Here is a 16,620-nt window from a genome sequence, read left to right as displayed (position 1 = left end):
AGATATTTTTCTTGAATATAAAGTGAAAATTTGGTAGGAACAGATGTGGGTGTATATCCGTGTTCTAAAGTTACTGAGTTAACATATTCAAATTTAATTTTTAATTTCCACTGCCACCTCCAGCTACACCTTCTCAAGATTACCAAAAATGGAAGCTTGGGTTAAATTCCTTAAGTTATCTTCCACAGAATTTCTAAAGCCTCCAAGAAACTTGAGCAAAACAAAACAAACTTCTTTTTGAAAGAAAGTACTGGAAGGCTGGCTTTTTTGTTTTCTTTGTCATTACTATTTTGAAAGTTCTAAATTAAAATTAAAAGCTAATATGAAGAGTGTGTTAGGAAGATTAATTATAATCTTTATACCTAGGAGTGATTTGATTCATGTCAGTGCTTTTGGGAAGTTTTATTTTTATTATAACATTTGATTTTCTGCATTGGTTTGGCTTTTCCAACATTCTTAGTGTATGTACATCCCTCCTCAGATACTTTAGGAAAAGAATGACCTTCCTAGATGGTTACCCCTGCTAATGTGTTTCTTTTTTTTTTTTTTTTTATATTTTATTTATTTGACAGAGAGAAATCACAACTAGGCAGAGAGGCAGGCAGAGAGAGAAGGAAGCAGGTTCCCCGCCGAGCAGAGAGCCCAGAGAGCCCAGAGAGCCCGATGCGGGGCTTGATCCCAGGACCCTGGGATCATGACCTGAGCTGAAGGCAGAGGCTTTAACCCACTGAGCCACCCAGGCGCCCCTAATGTGTTTCATTATTATTATATATCCTTAACACAAATTCAGAGATTGCTTAAATTTTACTTTTTTTGCCTTTAAAAGCATTGATTTGAATGATTTCATAGTGATCTGGACATTTAATTTGTTAAAGCTCATTGAGCATTTGATTTTAAATCTTTAGAGGTGAGAGATTAGAAATCCAGCTGTTCATGAATGCTCTCTTTTCTCTATCCCACTGGACTCCTGTGCTTCATATATAAGTAGACATCCACTTCAGACCTTTTCTTTTGGGCTCCTTTGGCCTGGGCTGTTCTTTTTCCAGCTAGCTCAAAGCTTGCTTGTACTCCATTTTGATCCCTGTTTAAATTCTGATCCCTGTTTAAATGTTATTTCAAGGTTCTTCCCTGATGATCTTATATATATTCATTCATTTTTTCTCCTCTTTCCTATTCTTTCCTCTTTCCTTCCCTTCATTCCTTTTACTCTGTATTTTAACTTCATGCTTTACATTATTTTTCCTCAGTGCACTTGCACATGACAATATGTTGTATGTATCTATGTACATAGTTTGTTTCCTCCACTGGAGTTTCAGCAGCCCTAGTGTAAATTCTGTGAGGACAGGAACTTAAATTATTTTTGAAGTTGAATCCTTAGGATCTAGAACAGTGCCTTACATAGTAGGTGCTTGTTAAGTATTTTTGAAAGATGAATGTGATATTTGGAAGATAACCAACTATTTTATTCTCAGTACTTACCTTCAAGAAGATGAAAAAAGAAAGGGTCCTTGATAAAAGTGAGCTATTGATCTAGTGGGATAGATTTGTATATATTTTCTCTGTCTTATTATTCTTTCTTAGGTATTGTGTTAGGCACAGTGGCTACATATGTGTGTAAGAAGTTCTGTTTTTGGATTTTGGTATAAACTCTTATATAGTACATGTTTTTTTTTTTTTTTAAAGATTTTATCCATTTGACAGAGATCACAAGTAGGCAGAGAGGCAGGCAGAGAGAGAGGAGGAAGCAGGCTCCCCACAGAGCAGAGAGCCCCATGCGAGGCTCGATCCCAGGACGCCGGGATCATGACCTGAGCCGAAGGCAGAGGCTTTAACCCACTGAGCCACCCAGGCGCCCCTATAGTACATGTTTTATCTGTAGTGCCAGGTCACTTAAAATTTTTTATTGCTAATACTTACAAACTAATTGAAAAGAATACTATACTGTCTTACATTTCATATATTTGCAAAATATTCCACAAACAAAATTAAACCTGAGGGTTATACTCTTTCAGGTTTGTGAGGGATTTACTATTCAATCCAGTGCTTATCTGCCAGGGGCCGTTCAGCCTATGCTTGAAACCATTCTAATGATGGAAAATGCACTTTGTTTCAGGCAGTTTATTCTGCCTTTGGGAGGCCTCTGATTATTAAAAAAGTTCATCTCTATTTTAAGCCAAAATCTGTTGCTTCTACTTACTGGCTCTAATTATATCCCATGGAGGATGTATTGAATAAGTGTAATCTTTCTTATGATAGCCCTTCAATTATTTGAAAATCTACCAAGCTCTCTCTGACATTTCAATTTTCCAGGCTAAGAATCCCTAGTAAGCTCTCTGATAATGATAACCATTTACCATTCTGGTCATTTTCCGGGAATCCGTTTGGGTTTGCTCATGTATTTGTAAAAATGAAGTGAAAGCTGTGGCTCTCTTTAAGGCTTGGGGAGCTGCACTGCTTCCTCTTCAGTGCTGTGTTCTTTTAAAATTAACATATAATGTATTATTTGCCCCAGGGGTACAGGTCTGTGAATCATCAGTCTTACACAGTTCAGAGTACTCACCATAGCACATACCCTCGCCAGTGTCCTTCACCCCATCCCTCTCCTCCACCCCAGCAGCCGACAGGTGTTGGCGAGGATGTGGGGAAAGGGGAATCCCCCTCTTACATTGTTGGTGGGAATGCAAGCTGGTTCAGCCACTTCGGAAAACAGTATGGAGTTTCCTCAAAAAGTTGAAAATAGAGCTACCCTATGACTCAGCAATCACATTACTGGGTATTTACCCTAAAGATAAAAATGTAGGGATCCAAAGGGACGTATGTGCACCTGAATGTTTATAGCAGCATAGCAGCAGTGCCCACAATAGCCAAACTATGGAAAGAACCTAGATTTCCATCAACAGATGAATGGATGAAGAAGATGTGTGTGTGTGTGTACACACATACATACGCAATGGAATATTATGTAGCCACCAAAAACCCCGAAATCTTGACATGTGCAACGAAGTGGATGGGACTAGAGGGTTTTTTGCTGAGCGAAATAAGTCACTCAGAGAAAAGCAGTTATCATATGATCTCTCAAAATGAGGAGTTGGAGAGGAAGGGTGGGGTTCTTGAGGGGAAGGGAGGGAAAAATGAAACAAGATGGGATTGGGATGGGAAACAAACCATAGTACTGTTATCTTTTTTAAATTGCATCTTTATGATTTAAGTTTCCCCCCAACCATGTCACTCTTTATCTCATTTGACATACTAAAATACTTAGTTGCTCCTTCTCCAACCCACCTTTCACAAGTGCTGTTGGCAAGTCGTGTCTCACGCCTGCCTTATTCTGTAGTTTGTTTTGTGTTTTGCCCACCCAACCTTCTCAACCCCCCAACACACACAGACACAAGAGTAATTGGAGTTGGAGCACTCTGTGGTTGGTTTGATGCTTTTTTAGCAGATTATGTACTTGCTGGATTGAGAAGTCCTTATGGAATATAGAATCAGTGGGAATTCAGCCTGTTTGCTAAGATAGGGATGAAACGTGTCACTCAGTGCTCTTTTGTACCTAAACATTTTCAAAATCTGTCCCTTCTCTCTGATCTGAAAGATTTCAGTTCCACTTTTCTTTCACTGTTTCTAGAATGCTAGTAACATAGTATAGGGTAGAGTCTAGCTCTGACAAGATCTGTTCATTGAAACTGCAAACTTATCATCAACAATGGCAACTGGTGCCATCATCAGTCTCGCTTGCCATGGAGACTTTTTAAAAAAATAACCTCTTAGTATCTTAATGTAATTTTCTTTTGATTAGGTAATTTAAACATTTTTACTGCATTAATTTTGCATAGCATGTTGTTGGGTGTTCAGATGAAGTAGCATTGGCACTTTTAATTAAAACATGGAAAAGAGAACATGTATTTTGCCCTTTCTCCTTGATTTATAATGTGGCATATTATTAAACCTCTGTAGTTCAGATAGTCTTTTACTTAGCTGCAATTTACACGTACGTATCTCTTTTTAAAAAAATCCTGAATAGGAAATGACTATAGGATTTAAGAAAAATTGCCTCTCAAATGTAAATCTACCCATTTTGGCATAAAATGTGAAATTATAAACCTTGTTTCTACTCTATAATTTGTAATTTAACAAATTTTAAGAAGTAATTTGTCCTTTCAGACTGTTTCAAGGATTTAGAATTTTTGTGTATAGTAGCTGATTTGCTGCAGTTGTGATTTTATTGGTTTTTTATTCAGTTCAGTAGCTTCCTATAAAAGATGTTGAGCAGTGATTGTTCAGGAATGATTTTGTCTTACTGTTTTATAAAACCGTGGTCTGTAAACCATAATAATTACAGAAATCACAAAAATCTTTTAATATATTTTTTAAAAAGATTTTATTTATTAGAGAGTTCAAACAGCGGGGAGCGGCAGAGGGAGAGCGAGAAGCAGACTCTCTGCTGAGCAGGGAACCAATATGGGGCTCAGTCCGAGGACCCTGCAGTCATGACATGAGTTGAAGGTGGACACGTAACTGACTGAGCCACCCAGGCGCGCCTGTGTTTTTAACTGCTAAAATTTTATTTGGCTCAACCTGTCCTATTTAGAAAAATAATGGAGTGGCAATGGAATAGATTTGGTGTTTAGTTAAGAGAAATGTAACGTCACAGTTAAGTCACTAGAAGAGTCATTTTTAAGGGGATTTCAACACAACAGTAAGACCAATGTTGAGTTAAACTATAGCATTTGGACTCATTGTGGAGACTGTAAATTTGTTCATTAACAGCAGTTGCAGTAAAACAGTATATAACACAGTGGTAGTATTATGTTTCACATTGATTTTTCAATTAATTGAATATGTTTAGCTTGTTGCCTAGTTAAGTGTTTAGTTGACTGTGCTTATTCAGGTTATCTAACATGAATAGGCATTGTTTCATTATTTCTTGTGTAGTATTACTGAATTGGTGGGTATGAGTATATCTGTAAATACATCATGAGGTTATATATGTCCCATTTCTTTGGGCTTATTTCATCACCAATGTAAGTATTTCTATACTCATTGTGATAAAACATAAAAAGTCTTAAATCATTTTGTCTATTTTTTTAAAATGTTCATTAAGTATATTGAAAAAAGAATTTCAAAGAAAAAGTCCTTAAAAATCTTTCATGTACCATTAAAATGGAATTTTTTCTTGCTTCTTGTTTAAGTAATAGCCTATTTCAAGTCGTTGTAAATAAATGTAAATAGATCTATGAGAAAAGTATGATTACTGACAAATTACCCTTCAACTTAATTCATGAACACAGCAGACATTCACCACCTCATGATACTTACCATCCCTGCGTCAGGAATTTGGAAGCAGGTGAGCTAAGTATTTCTGGCTCTAAATCATGAGATTGCGGTTAAGCTGTAGATCAGTTCTGCGGTCTTCTCAAGGTTCTACGGTGACTGTAGAATTCACTTCCAAGCTCATTCTCATTTGGTTACTGGAAAGAGACCTCAGTGCTCTGTTGACTAGAGTCCTCATTTCATTGCCACATTGTTCTCCATAAGGCTGCTTAACTGTCCTTGGAACATAGCAGCTGTTTTCTCTAGAAGTGATTCCAGAGTGAGAGCAAGGATGATGCCACAATACTTTGTAGTCCTAGTCTCTGAAGGTAGACACCCTCACTTCTGCTGTTCTGTTTGTTTAGAAGCAAGTCCCTAAATTGAGCCTACTCTCAAAGGGTGGGGAATCAGGCTCTGCCTTCAAAGGGAGGAGTGAAGAATTGGCAGATGTACTTAATGACCACAGTAATGTAAATTAGGAAGTCTTAGAACATATGATAAATGCTATATTAGTTCCTTAATAGAGTAGTTGTCAGTTCTTATGCTGTATTAGACTCATCTCTGTAGCCGTTATAAAGCAACAAAGCAAAACACAAATGGTTTGAATTAGGTCTGTTGATTCACTTGCAGTCAGGTTTTTCTATAGGTGTTTTTTACTGTGCAACCAAAGCTCTTCATTATCTTTTAAAAGATGTACTGTTTGATTCAGTGACATACGTTACTTCTGTTCTTTTGTAGAACTGTTACAGAATAGAGCTGAATACAGTATCTACAGTTCATGGCACAAACTAAGTGTTCGGTAGATATTAGTGTTTGGCTATTGCTACTATTTTATTCTTACTTAATCTAACTTATAAAGTGATCATTAATTAAATGGGTAACAATTGTAGCTTCATCGAAAAACAGTTGTTTGGCTTTTTGTCAGGATGGGCGTGGCTCAGGCATCAAATACTTGATTGCCTCACTCTGTTCCTCCTTCAGTTAGTCCCCATTATCTCCCCTCATCCCCCCCCCAAAAAAACCCAGTAATGTTTGTTTGTACTTCCATATGTTTATTATTCAAACATAAGCCAGTCCAAATACATAGTTTTTTCTCTTTCCCCCTACACAAATAGTAACATGATGACCAGTTTTCTCTACCTTACTTTTTAAACATAACAAATTGATAAGGAGAATTTCTGTGACAGGAACACGTCCTCATTCTTTTTTGTGTCTTTTTTTTTTTTTTTTTTAAGATTTTATTTATTTATTTGTCAGAGACAGAGGGAGAGAGAGCGAGCAAGCACAGGCAGACAGAGAGGCAGGCAGAGGCAGAGGGAGAAGCAGGCTCCCCGCCGAGCAAGGAGCCCGATGTGGGACTCGATCCCAGGACCCTGGGATCATGACCCAAGCCAAAGGCAGTTGCTTAACCAACTGAGCCACCCAGGCATCCCTCTTTTTTGTGTCTTATTGCTGTATTCATTCTTTCGTGTAGATTAGTATAATTTCTTTTTCCAGTCCTCTGTAAATGGACATTTTGCACATTTCTTATTTTGCAATGAATGTACCAATGAATGACTTGTGCATGTGTCACTTTGTATGTGTAAGTATGTCTGTAAAGTAACTTCAGAGAAGTAGAATTGCTAGGTTATTTGCACTTGGGATTGTATGCTGCCATTCCTCAGGGGCTAACAGTCTCCTCACAGCAGCCACAGTGTTTGAAAACTGCTTGTATCCCCATAGTCTTACCTCCAGAATATATTTTCATACCTTTACCTTTGTCAGCTTTATAACTGAAAAATTGTATTTCAGTATAGCTTAAGTTTGAATTTCTCTTATGGATGAGGGTGTATTTTTACTCATTTAGACTTACTTTTCTGCTTAGCGCCTATTTATATTATTTGTTTTCTTTCTCTTATGGTTTTGATCTTACTGATAGAAACTACATATTAGGAGAATTCACCTTTTGGAATGGGAAGCTTTTTTTTTAATTTGTCTTTTGACTCTTTCATTCCAAAGTTTTTGCCTTTTGTGTGTGTGTGATCAAATTATTCTTACAGATTTCTGTCATTACTCAGAAAATCTTCATTACTCCAAAGTTATAAAATAACTTTGTTTTTTTCCCTAATACTTGAGTGGTTTCATGTTTTTCAGTTTTAGATTTATTATGCTGTATGGAATCAGTTATGGAACCAACTTAGTTATTAAATAGATAACTATCAACTTGTCTCAGTATCATTTATTGTGTAATTCATCCCTTGTTCGTTGACTTGGATGCCACCTTTATAAAATCAAAATTCATACATTTACTTATTTGGGTCTGTTTCTAAACCTGTAGTATGTTTTCAGGTTTTCTTTTAGTGCCCTCTCTGTCTGGGTTTTCTAGCTAGTACTTGGGGTGGAGGTAAGACAAGGGCGCTTTTTGTATTTTTATTCTTTCCATGCTAATAGTTTTTGATGGTACTGTGTTATAGCTTCTCTTTTAGTAATAATAAAGCCTACTGAGTTTAATACATATATTAGTACAAATGTGGAAGGATACAGGGTAGTGGCTATGTATGTAATATAAAATATATTACTATAAGGGAGAACTTAACATTTCTTTATTGCCTTCCATGGGTAGCTGCTTTTTACATGTATTAATCCACTTAATTGTTTATCATATCTACTAAGTCTGTAACTGGAATTTTTAGAATGTGCAATTGTTTATGGCTAAATTTCCTTCAATATTGCTTTTTTTTCTTCAGTTGTGATGCAGATCCATCAGCCCTAGCGAAATATGTTCTCGCTTTGGTAAAGAAAGACAAAAGTGAGAAAGAGTTAAAGGCATTATGTATTGATCAACTGGATGTATTTCTTCAAAAAGGTAACATCTTTAGTTTAAAAATACTAGTTTATTTTAATAAATCTTTTAAAGCAAGATTTATCATAATATTAAAAGAACTCAATAAGAGAATAGACTCTAATTGTAACAAAGTTGAATAAACAGTATTATTACTGATTAGCTTATTTATAATGAAAACCTTTTTCATTAATATCTTTATTCTCTTTCTTAAAGCAAGCTGGTATTTTTCCTTAAAAGATTAAGTAAATGAATGCTTGTTTATTTAAAGATCGTGTTGCTTAAGAAACTACTTGGAATGTTAGCTTGATACTGCTTCTAACTTTTTTCATTTTGCTACTGTCTAGATAATAATAATATTTATGTTCAGTACTCTGGGTGCAGGGTCAGAGTCTAGTAATGGCTGGAAGTGACTGGCCCAGAAGCTCTGGCCATCGTAGTTCCACTACCCTGAATTTGAATGGATTAATATTACCGTAAGATTTGTGTCATGACTCACTGGTTGGGAAGCTGTTGGTCTTAGTAGTATATTTGAGAGTTATAAAAGTCAGTGTATACTTCATCATATTGAACTCTGATGTGTAGAAGAGGACAATTCAATCTTAGCAAGTGTCTTTAATCTGCATTTTTTTTTTGTCTTGGTTTTTGTTTTTAGAGACACAGATATTTGTGGAAAAGCTTTTTGATGCTGTGAATACAAAGAGTTACCTACCTCCTCCAGAGCAGCCATCATCAGGAAGCTTAAAGGTAGAATTTTTTCAGCACCAAGAAAAAGATATTAAAAAAGAAGAGGTAAGGATTTGTGTGTTAAACCTTAGATGTTCTTTAAAAATATAAGGAATCATTAAACTGAGTTTTAATTTCTGTATTTGTGTCAAGGATCCTCAGGATAATCCCTAGGAGCAGTCATAGAACTTAGCACTTAGTCATACTCATGGCTATGACTAATTACATCAAAATCAGCGAAAGAAAAAGTAGGTGTTGCACAGTCTGGGGGAAAACAGACGTAAGCTTCCAGAGACTTCTCCTAGGAGAGTCACAAAGGATGCACGTAACAAGTAGTTTCAACACATTTGAACATAGAGGAAGCTCATTAGAGACTCAGTGTCCAGGGTTTTTATTTGAGGCTGGTCACAGATGCACCTTCTGCCTACTATGTACTAAAATTGTGATTTCCCCGGAGGAAAGCATGTGTTCAGCTTAGAGCCATATCAGTGACAAAACAATTCAGGCATATGGTGAGCTATTATTATCAGGGAATGATGGGAACTCTTCAGAAATCAAAGTTCACAGATACTAGCCTTGAGCCTACCTTATAAGAAGCAGGCCTTTCTAAAGACAACAGTCTCAGGCTTGCTTTTTAACTGTTTTCTGCATAGTATCTTATATCTGTGGACTTTCATTATCTGTGTTCTGTGAAAATAATTAGATTAACATTAGATCAATTTGCTCTGTCCTGCCTGCATTTTGTAGGGGACTGGTTTTTTTTTTTTTTTAATTTTTTTTTCCAATTTATTTATTTTCAGAAAAACAGTATTCATTATTTTTTCACCACACCCAGTGCTCCATGCAAGCCGTGCCCTCTATAATACCCACCACCTGGTACCCCAACCTCCCACCCCCCCGCGACTTCAAACCCCTCAGATTGTTTTTCAGAGTCCATAGTCTCTCATGGTTCACCACCCCTTCCAATTTACCCAAAAGCACATACCCTCCCCAATGTCCATAACCCTACCCCCCTTCTCCCAACCCCCCTCCCCTGTAGGGGACTGTTTTTAAGGTAGTCATGTATAAAGACAGGGCAGTGGGCATGACTTCATCCTTTAAGAGATTTTGAAGAGTTTACCTTTTATACAAGATTGCCATTCTTGCTGAATAATCATAAAAATTCAGGTCTTCTCAATTTGATGTTTAAAGATTGTAAATTCGAGTATAACTAATTGATAAGCTGATATATTTCTGCAGTTAGTCTTGCTTTAGGTCAAATAAATCTATGGTTAAATTTTTGCTTTATCAGTCAGTGCTTTATGAGCTTGAAAATGTTACTTTTCCAAGCCTTAGTTTGCTTAGCTGTGAAATGGAAATATATAGGGTTTTTTTGAGGAATAATAAAATGTTGTCTCTAAAGCACTTGGTGTAGTGTGTAGCACATAGTATGTTCTCAATAAATGGCAGTTTCTATTACTGTTGAGAGATTGTTGTGTGATGGAAGATGTGATTGGGTTTTTTCCCCTCATACTCTTTTTTTTCTTTACAGATTATGTAAGTAATGTTTATTATGTAATAATATAAATATATGTATAACTTTACATAGTAATTCTCAAATGTATTTTTATTTCTGTATCTGAACATATCTACACACATGTACATGTATATAGTTACACAGACGTGCACATAAAACACTTCTGTTACTTCTCTGTGTAAGGGAAAACCAGAAATAATTTTGTGTGTATTTCATACCTAACAGTCGGGGCTCTTTTCTGTTAATAAGGAAGAAAGGAAGAGTGGCTGCCGTGCCGGCACACTGCTTATACCACATAGAGATGCACAATGAGTGATTTAAGTTTTGCTCACCAAAGGAAGTTTGGTGGGTTAGTTCTAGATTTTTGCTGTTGCAAATCATATTTTAATTCTTACATAATCTTAAGCAGTCTTCTCTTGATTTGAGAAGCAGTAAGAAGTCTATCCCCAAAATGAGTTAGTGGCAAAAACCTTAGTCCTACGTCTATTGACATAATAATATTTCTCCACAGTTTTCTTGACCAATTGTGAAGGATATTTATCCCTGATCTTTCAGAACTGTCAAAATGTCAGATGACAACCTGGATTTAAAATACCGTGGGTATAGTAAAAGTTCCCAGTTGAGCATGTACTGTGGAATATGATGATCTCTCAACATAAATTACTCGCGAGTGGGTGTTGAAGCAAGTAGAAGGGAAAAGGTGCATTGTACCCTGTTTTATTTGTTTTTTTTTGGGTGGGAAAGGGTCGAAATGGGTGGGAGAAGGAGAATGAAAGTATTTATAAGAACAAAAAGACTTAAAAAAAAAAAAGGTTTTTAAGCAGTGCTTCTCAGATTTTGGCCTATTGATAGGATTTCCATTTAATTTATCACCCAACATTGGACACTTCTGACAGTAAGAGGCTTTTACCCAGAGGGGTATTGGAACAGCTGGCATGAACTGGGACACTGTTATATTATCCTGCAGACTGCCTGCATCAGATTGTCTTAGAGTTCTTATTAAAAGTGCAAAATCTTGAGTTGTATTTACAGAAGCCACATGTTCAGTATTTCCTGTATTTGTTTATCCTCTAAATCTTTTTTTTTCTAGTAACACCTGTTAATGTTCTATATAACCAGTGTTCTGGACAGTATAGCATGGAAAATTCTGGCCTCAGAAAAGTAGCACTGATAAAGGGAATTTTTTTTTTTTTTTTAAAGATTTTATTTATTTATTTGCCATAGAGAGAGAGATCACAAGTAGGCAGAGAGGCAGGGAGAAGCAGGCTCCCCGCTGAGCAGAGAACCCCATGTGGGGCTCGATCCCAGGACCCTGGGACCATGACCTGAGCTGAAGACAGAGGCTTAACCCACTGAGCCACCCAGGTGCCCCTAAAGGGAATGTTTTCCAGGGCTGCTTTCTATTAATAATAGAATACGAATGGAGGCCCCTTGTAGGAAAGAGGAATATATAGCTGCCATACTGCTGAGAACTGGAGAGCTGTTTGATCTTATGTATCATTTTCTCTTATATCTCTTTTTCTGACTTGGTTAGTTCTAATGCATTCTGCTATATTTCCTAATGTGTTTGGTGCCAGGCCAAATCTGTGGAACCAAAACAAGAGTGTGTGTTGGAATTTTGAAAGAATTAAAATTGACTTTTTACTAATAATGTTAAAATGAGGACATTGGCCTAATTGTTTTCCCACCATTATTCTCTAAGATAAACATTTCTGGGTTTCTTTAGCATTCACTTTAACTTTCAGCAAGCCTTTCTTCTGGGGTTAAATTAAGTGATTGTACTTAGAAGAGAAATTTTTTTTAATGCTTTTAGAAAAGAATAATTTCATGACTGTATTTTAATGTCAATTAAATCATTGAAATAGTAACATGGCAAGGAATAATTTGCTAAACTTAATGCATATTTTTCTTTGTATATCAGATCACAAAGGAGGAAGAGCGAGAGAAGAAGTTTTCCAGAAGGCTAAATCATAGTCCTCCCCAGTCAAGTTCCCGATACAGAGAAAATAGGTGATTGATTGATTGAACCATGTTCAGTGTTTAGAAATTGGATATCTTTTATATGAATGCTTAGATTTGATTGTCTTTCACTTAGGGGCAGGTAATATCTACTCTGTTGGCCTAGGAAACTGTAACTCAGTTCCTTTCTTACAAAGACTATCTACGTCAGATTCGTAGGTCCTGGAAGTGAGATCTGGAATAGTGCTTAAAAAAATTATTATGGTATTTATTTCTAACTTCAAATTCCAGTGAAATCTTTTTTTTTTTTTTTTTAAGATTTTATTTATTTATCAGAGGGGGGGGGGGAGAGCGAGCACAGGCAGACAGACCGGCAGGCAGATGCAGAGGGAGAAACAGGCTCCCCGCCGAGCAAGGAGCCCGATGTGGGACTCAATCCCAGGACGCTGGGATCATGACCTGAGCCTAAGGCAGCTGCTTAACCAACTGAGCCACTCAGGCGTCCCTCCAGTGAAATCTTAATGTGAAAACTTTTTTGCATGAAGTTTCCCTTTAGTGTGAATAAGTTATTTTTCCCATTAAGATTTCAGAAGCATTTAGTGTGGGCAATAGGTGGGCCACATGCTTTTAAGTATGAGGTTATGTGTGTACAGGACACCGTGTGCTAGGAGATGACATGTACTGATCCTAAATATTTAGATGTCTTTGTGTATAAGGGTGAAGATTGAGACTTTGACAGTTTTTTCCCTTTAAAGGGGTTTTAGAGTTCTTAAGCAGATAATGTTCAGTTTTTCAATTTTAGTTCCTAAATATGTGGTGGAATAAAGAATCATGATGTTTACAGGAATTAAAAGTGACTTTTGCATTTAATGAGTTTTTTCTGTATCCACTTAATTATTTTCCTAAAAGTGATCATTTATTTCTTTAGAAGTCGTGATGAGAGGAAAAAAGATGATCGTTCTCGCAAAAGAGATTATGATCGAAACCCTCCTCGAAGAGATTCATATAGAGACCGGTACAATAGAAGACGAGGCCGAAGTCGCAGTTATAGCAGGAGTCGGAGTCGAAGCTGGAGTAAAGAGAGGCTTCGTGACCGGGATAGGGATAGAAGCAGGACTAGAAGCAGAAGCAGAACACGAAGCCGGGGTAAATAATCCACATATGTGTGTGTTCTGATTAGCATTCTTCTCTTGTGAATGAGCTATATTTGAGGATTTTAAAAATGGTTTTAATTTTTGTCAGCGTTGTCTTCATTTTTCTATTTTTTTTTGATGTATTTTGTGGTCTAAGTGAATGTTTTTTAAAAAATTCCTTTAAAAATTTTATTTAATGCTGATTAAAACCACAGTGAATCACCACTGCATGCCCATTATAATGACTAAAAGTAAAAAGGCTGACTTTATCTAATACTGGTAAGGATAGAGGTAAACTGAAATTCTCTGGAAAACACTTTCACAGTATCTTAAATTGAAATCTACACCTACCAAATGACCCAACCATCCCAACTCCAACCTATTTACTTAAGAGAAACAAAAGTGTATTTCCACACAAAGACTGTACGCAAATGATCATGGTACCTTCCTTTGAAATAGACAGAAACTAGAAACAACCCAGATGTCATGTGAGTGGGTAAACTGGTGGATCCATACAGTGGAAGAAAAGAATGTAACTTTTGGTATATGTCACAAAAGGATGAATCTCAAAATAATAATGCTGAGTGAAAGAAGCCAGAAAAAAGAGAATATACATGCATATAAAGTTTTAGAAAATACAAACTAATCTCTGGTGACAGGAAACAAATCATTGGTTGCCTGGGATGGAGTAAAGGGCGGAGAATTATCAAGTAGTGCAAGGATATTTTGGGGGGTGATGAATATCTATGTATATAATTTTGGTTATGTTTGGTTTCATATACATAGATAAAATTCATTAAATTGTATAAATATGTTCAGTTTATTATATAAGAGTTATATTTTAAAATCAGGAAAACAGTTAAAAGTCTCATTTCAGGTGAATATATTTGCAGGAGCATGTCATTTCCAACATTTTATTTTCCAGTATGTGTTACTGAAAGGAAGATACTGGAGGCAATAAAACAACTAAAACACTTTCAAGTAAAACACCTTTACTCAAACTTAGATTTTTGCTACTCTTTTGGCCTTTACTGTATAGTCACCTTTAGTCTTTGGGAAATACTGTTTATGGCCTTTTATATGCTTTATACTTTTACTGTTGCCCTGGCATTTTCCCTTTCTGTGATCTAGGTATACTAGGTCTTTTCTGCACATGGCTTCACTTAACTAATCTCCTTAATTCCTTTTCTCCTTGGGACCATACATAGCCCAGTTAATGGTTTTTTTTTCATGTTTAGTGTGAACTCCTTTTCCTTTCTCTTGGCTCATCTGTTTCCATCTTCAATAAATAGTTTTTCACTACTAATACTATTAATAGTGTATTATATTTATTTAAAAACGCATGCTGGGATCTTTAGGTGAATTACAACTCAAATGTTCATCACAGAAAAAATAACCGTACTTCACTGTATATTTTGTTTTGCGGGCTGAAGTTACGCATACTAAGATTGCACTGAAGAAAATAAAAAATCTCTTTTCTGTAAACAGCACTCCAAGGAGAAAAAGCTCATTAAGTACAGCAAATTTTGTGCGATTTTATACTTCAGGTCATATTGAAAAAAAAAATTAGCTTATCTTGGAACATTGTGTATTCATTTAGTAGTTTTTAAAGAAAAGGAGGCTTGTGTACAATGTGGACATTTTCTCTGTGTTTAGCAAAAATACCACTGTTTTGTATATCTTTGACTTTTTTATATAGTTTCATAAGTTATTTATATTTTGTTGCAGAAAGGGATCTAGTAAAACCTAAATATGACCTGGATAGAACAGATCCACTAGAAAACAATTATACTCCTGTCTCTTCGGTACCAAATATTTCGTCTGGTCACTATCCTGTACCTACTTTGAGCAGCACTATTACAGTAATTGCTCCTACTCATCATGGCAATAACACTACCGAAAGTTGGTCTGAATTTCATGAGGACCAAGTGGACCATAACTCCTATGTAAGACCACCAATGCCAAAGAAACGGTGTAGAGACTATGATGGTAAGTCTTTATGTTTCCTGAAGTACTGAATTAGTATTTCCAGTAAATTCTGTAAGTTTAGGTTGCACAGTTATTCATGGACAGCCCAGTTAATGGTGGTAAGTTAGTCTTAGGCACTTCTTGAATTCTTCAGTATTATTTAAACCTTTGTTAGTCACTACTGACTATTGTATATCAGTCTAAAGACACTGCTTCTTTACACATTAATATATTTTTGGAGTTTATCAAACAAGAGTAGTATTTACTGAGTTGTTATCTGGGAATCCTGCTACTGAAACATTCTTGACAAAATTCACTTTTTTAGAAATAAATGGTTATTGGCATGTAATTAGAACCTAGAAATGTGAATATCACCTATAAGAATTTTATAAATGAAGACTCAAAGTTTTACTGTAAAAGCTTTGTAAATTGTACTAAAGTTATAGTTGCATTATTCTCAGAGTTTTAAGTGAAATTTAAATAAAGGAAATGAAAAATAAATAAAGGAATTGCTTCTAATGACAGAGAGTATGTAAAAGTTTTATGCCCGCTTTCTAGCTAGGTATACTCATTTTAATTTGTGGATATATTTTTTAATGTGTTTGTTAGCTATATTTACATCGTAAGTATTTTATGTTACTGGAAATTAGCTCTTGTGTTATGGTTAGTTATACTGGCCCAATATTAAAAATATTCTTCTTTTTAAATATCTTACCTTTGTAAACCATGTTTCTAATTATTCTTGCTTACAGAAAAGGGTTTCTGTATGAGAGGAGACATGTGCCCTTTTGACCATGGAAGTGACCCTGTAGTTGTAGAAGATGTGAATCTTCCTGGCATGCTGCCTTTCCCAGCACAGCCGCCAGTTGTTGAAGGACCACCTCCTCCTGGACTTCCCCCACCTCCACCAATTCTTACACCTCCACCTGTGAATCTGAGACCCCCAGTGCCTCCGCCAGGCCCTTTGCCACCCAGTCTACCACCCGTCACAGGTAAGTAAATATGTTTGTTTGTCAGTACCCATTATCTGTCCATTCATAGCCTTTTTAGAAGTTAATAGTTTGATGCTTGCTTTTGTTAAAAATACCTGAAATAATCCTGAAGATTCCTGCTAGAAACCAAGGGCAAAGTACTCTTATTTAGAATATACCTGCACTTTGCGGGTGTTGCCAAACCTATGGTTTACT

The 16,620-nt window shown here is 36.1% G+C and overlaps 1 protein-coding gene across 15 annotated transcripts in view; it reads left to right on the top strand.

The window, feature by feature from the left end:
* Positions 1 to 16,620, top strand: part of RBM26 (RNA binding motif protein 26) — an 85,642-nt gene that overhangs the window by 23,293 nt on the left and 45,729 nt on the right. For all 15 annotated transcript variants that reach the window (XM_044249938.1, XM_044249942.1, XM_044249941.1 and 12 more), the window contains exons 2-7: positions 8,037 to 8,155; positions 8,787 to 8,923; positions 12,295 to 12,383; positions 13,261 to 13,478; positions 15,194 to 15,454; positions 16,186 to 16,425. In XM_044249938.1, coding sequence (XP_044105873.1) covers positions 8,037 to 8,155; positions 8,787 to 8,923; positions 12,295 to 12,383; positions 13,261 to 13,478; positions 15,194 to 15,454; positions 16,186 to 16,425 — 1,064 coding nt within the window. The remainder of the gene's footprint in view (positions 1 to 8,036; positions 8,156 to 8,786; positions 8,924 to 12,294; positions 12,384 to 13,260; positions 13,479 to 15,193; positions 15,455 to 16,185; positions 16,426 to 16,620) is intronic.

This window comes from Neovison vison, chromosome 5 (genome assembly GCF_020171115.1).
Source record: "Neovison vison isolate M4711 chromosome 5, ASM_NN_V1, whole genome shotgun sequence".
Classification (NCBI taxonomy): domain Eukaryota; kingdom Metazoa; phylum Chordata; class Mammalia; order Carnivora; family Mustelidae; genus Neogale; species Neogale vison.
Note: the sequence above shows the minus strand (reverse complement) of the source record. Positions and strands in the feature narration are given on the sequence as shown.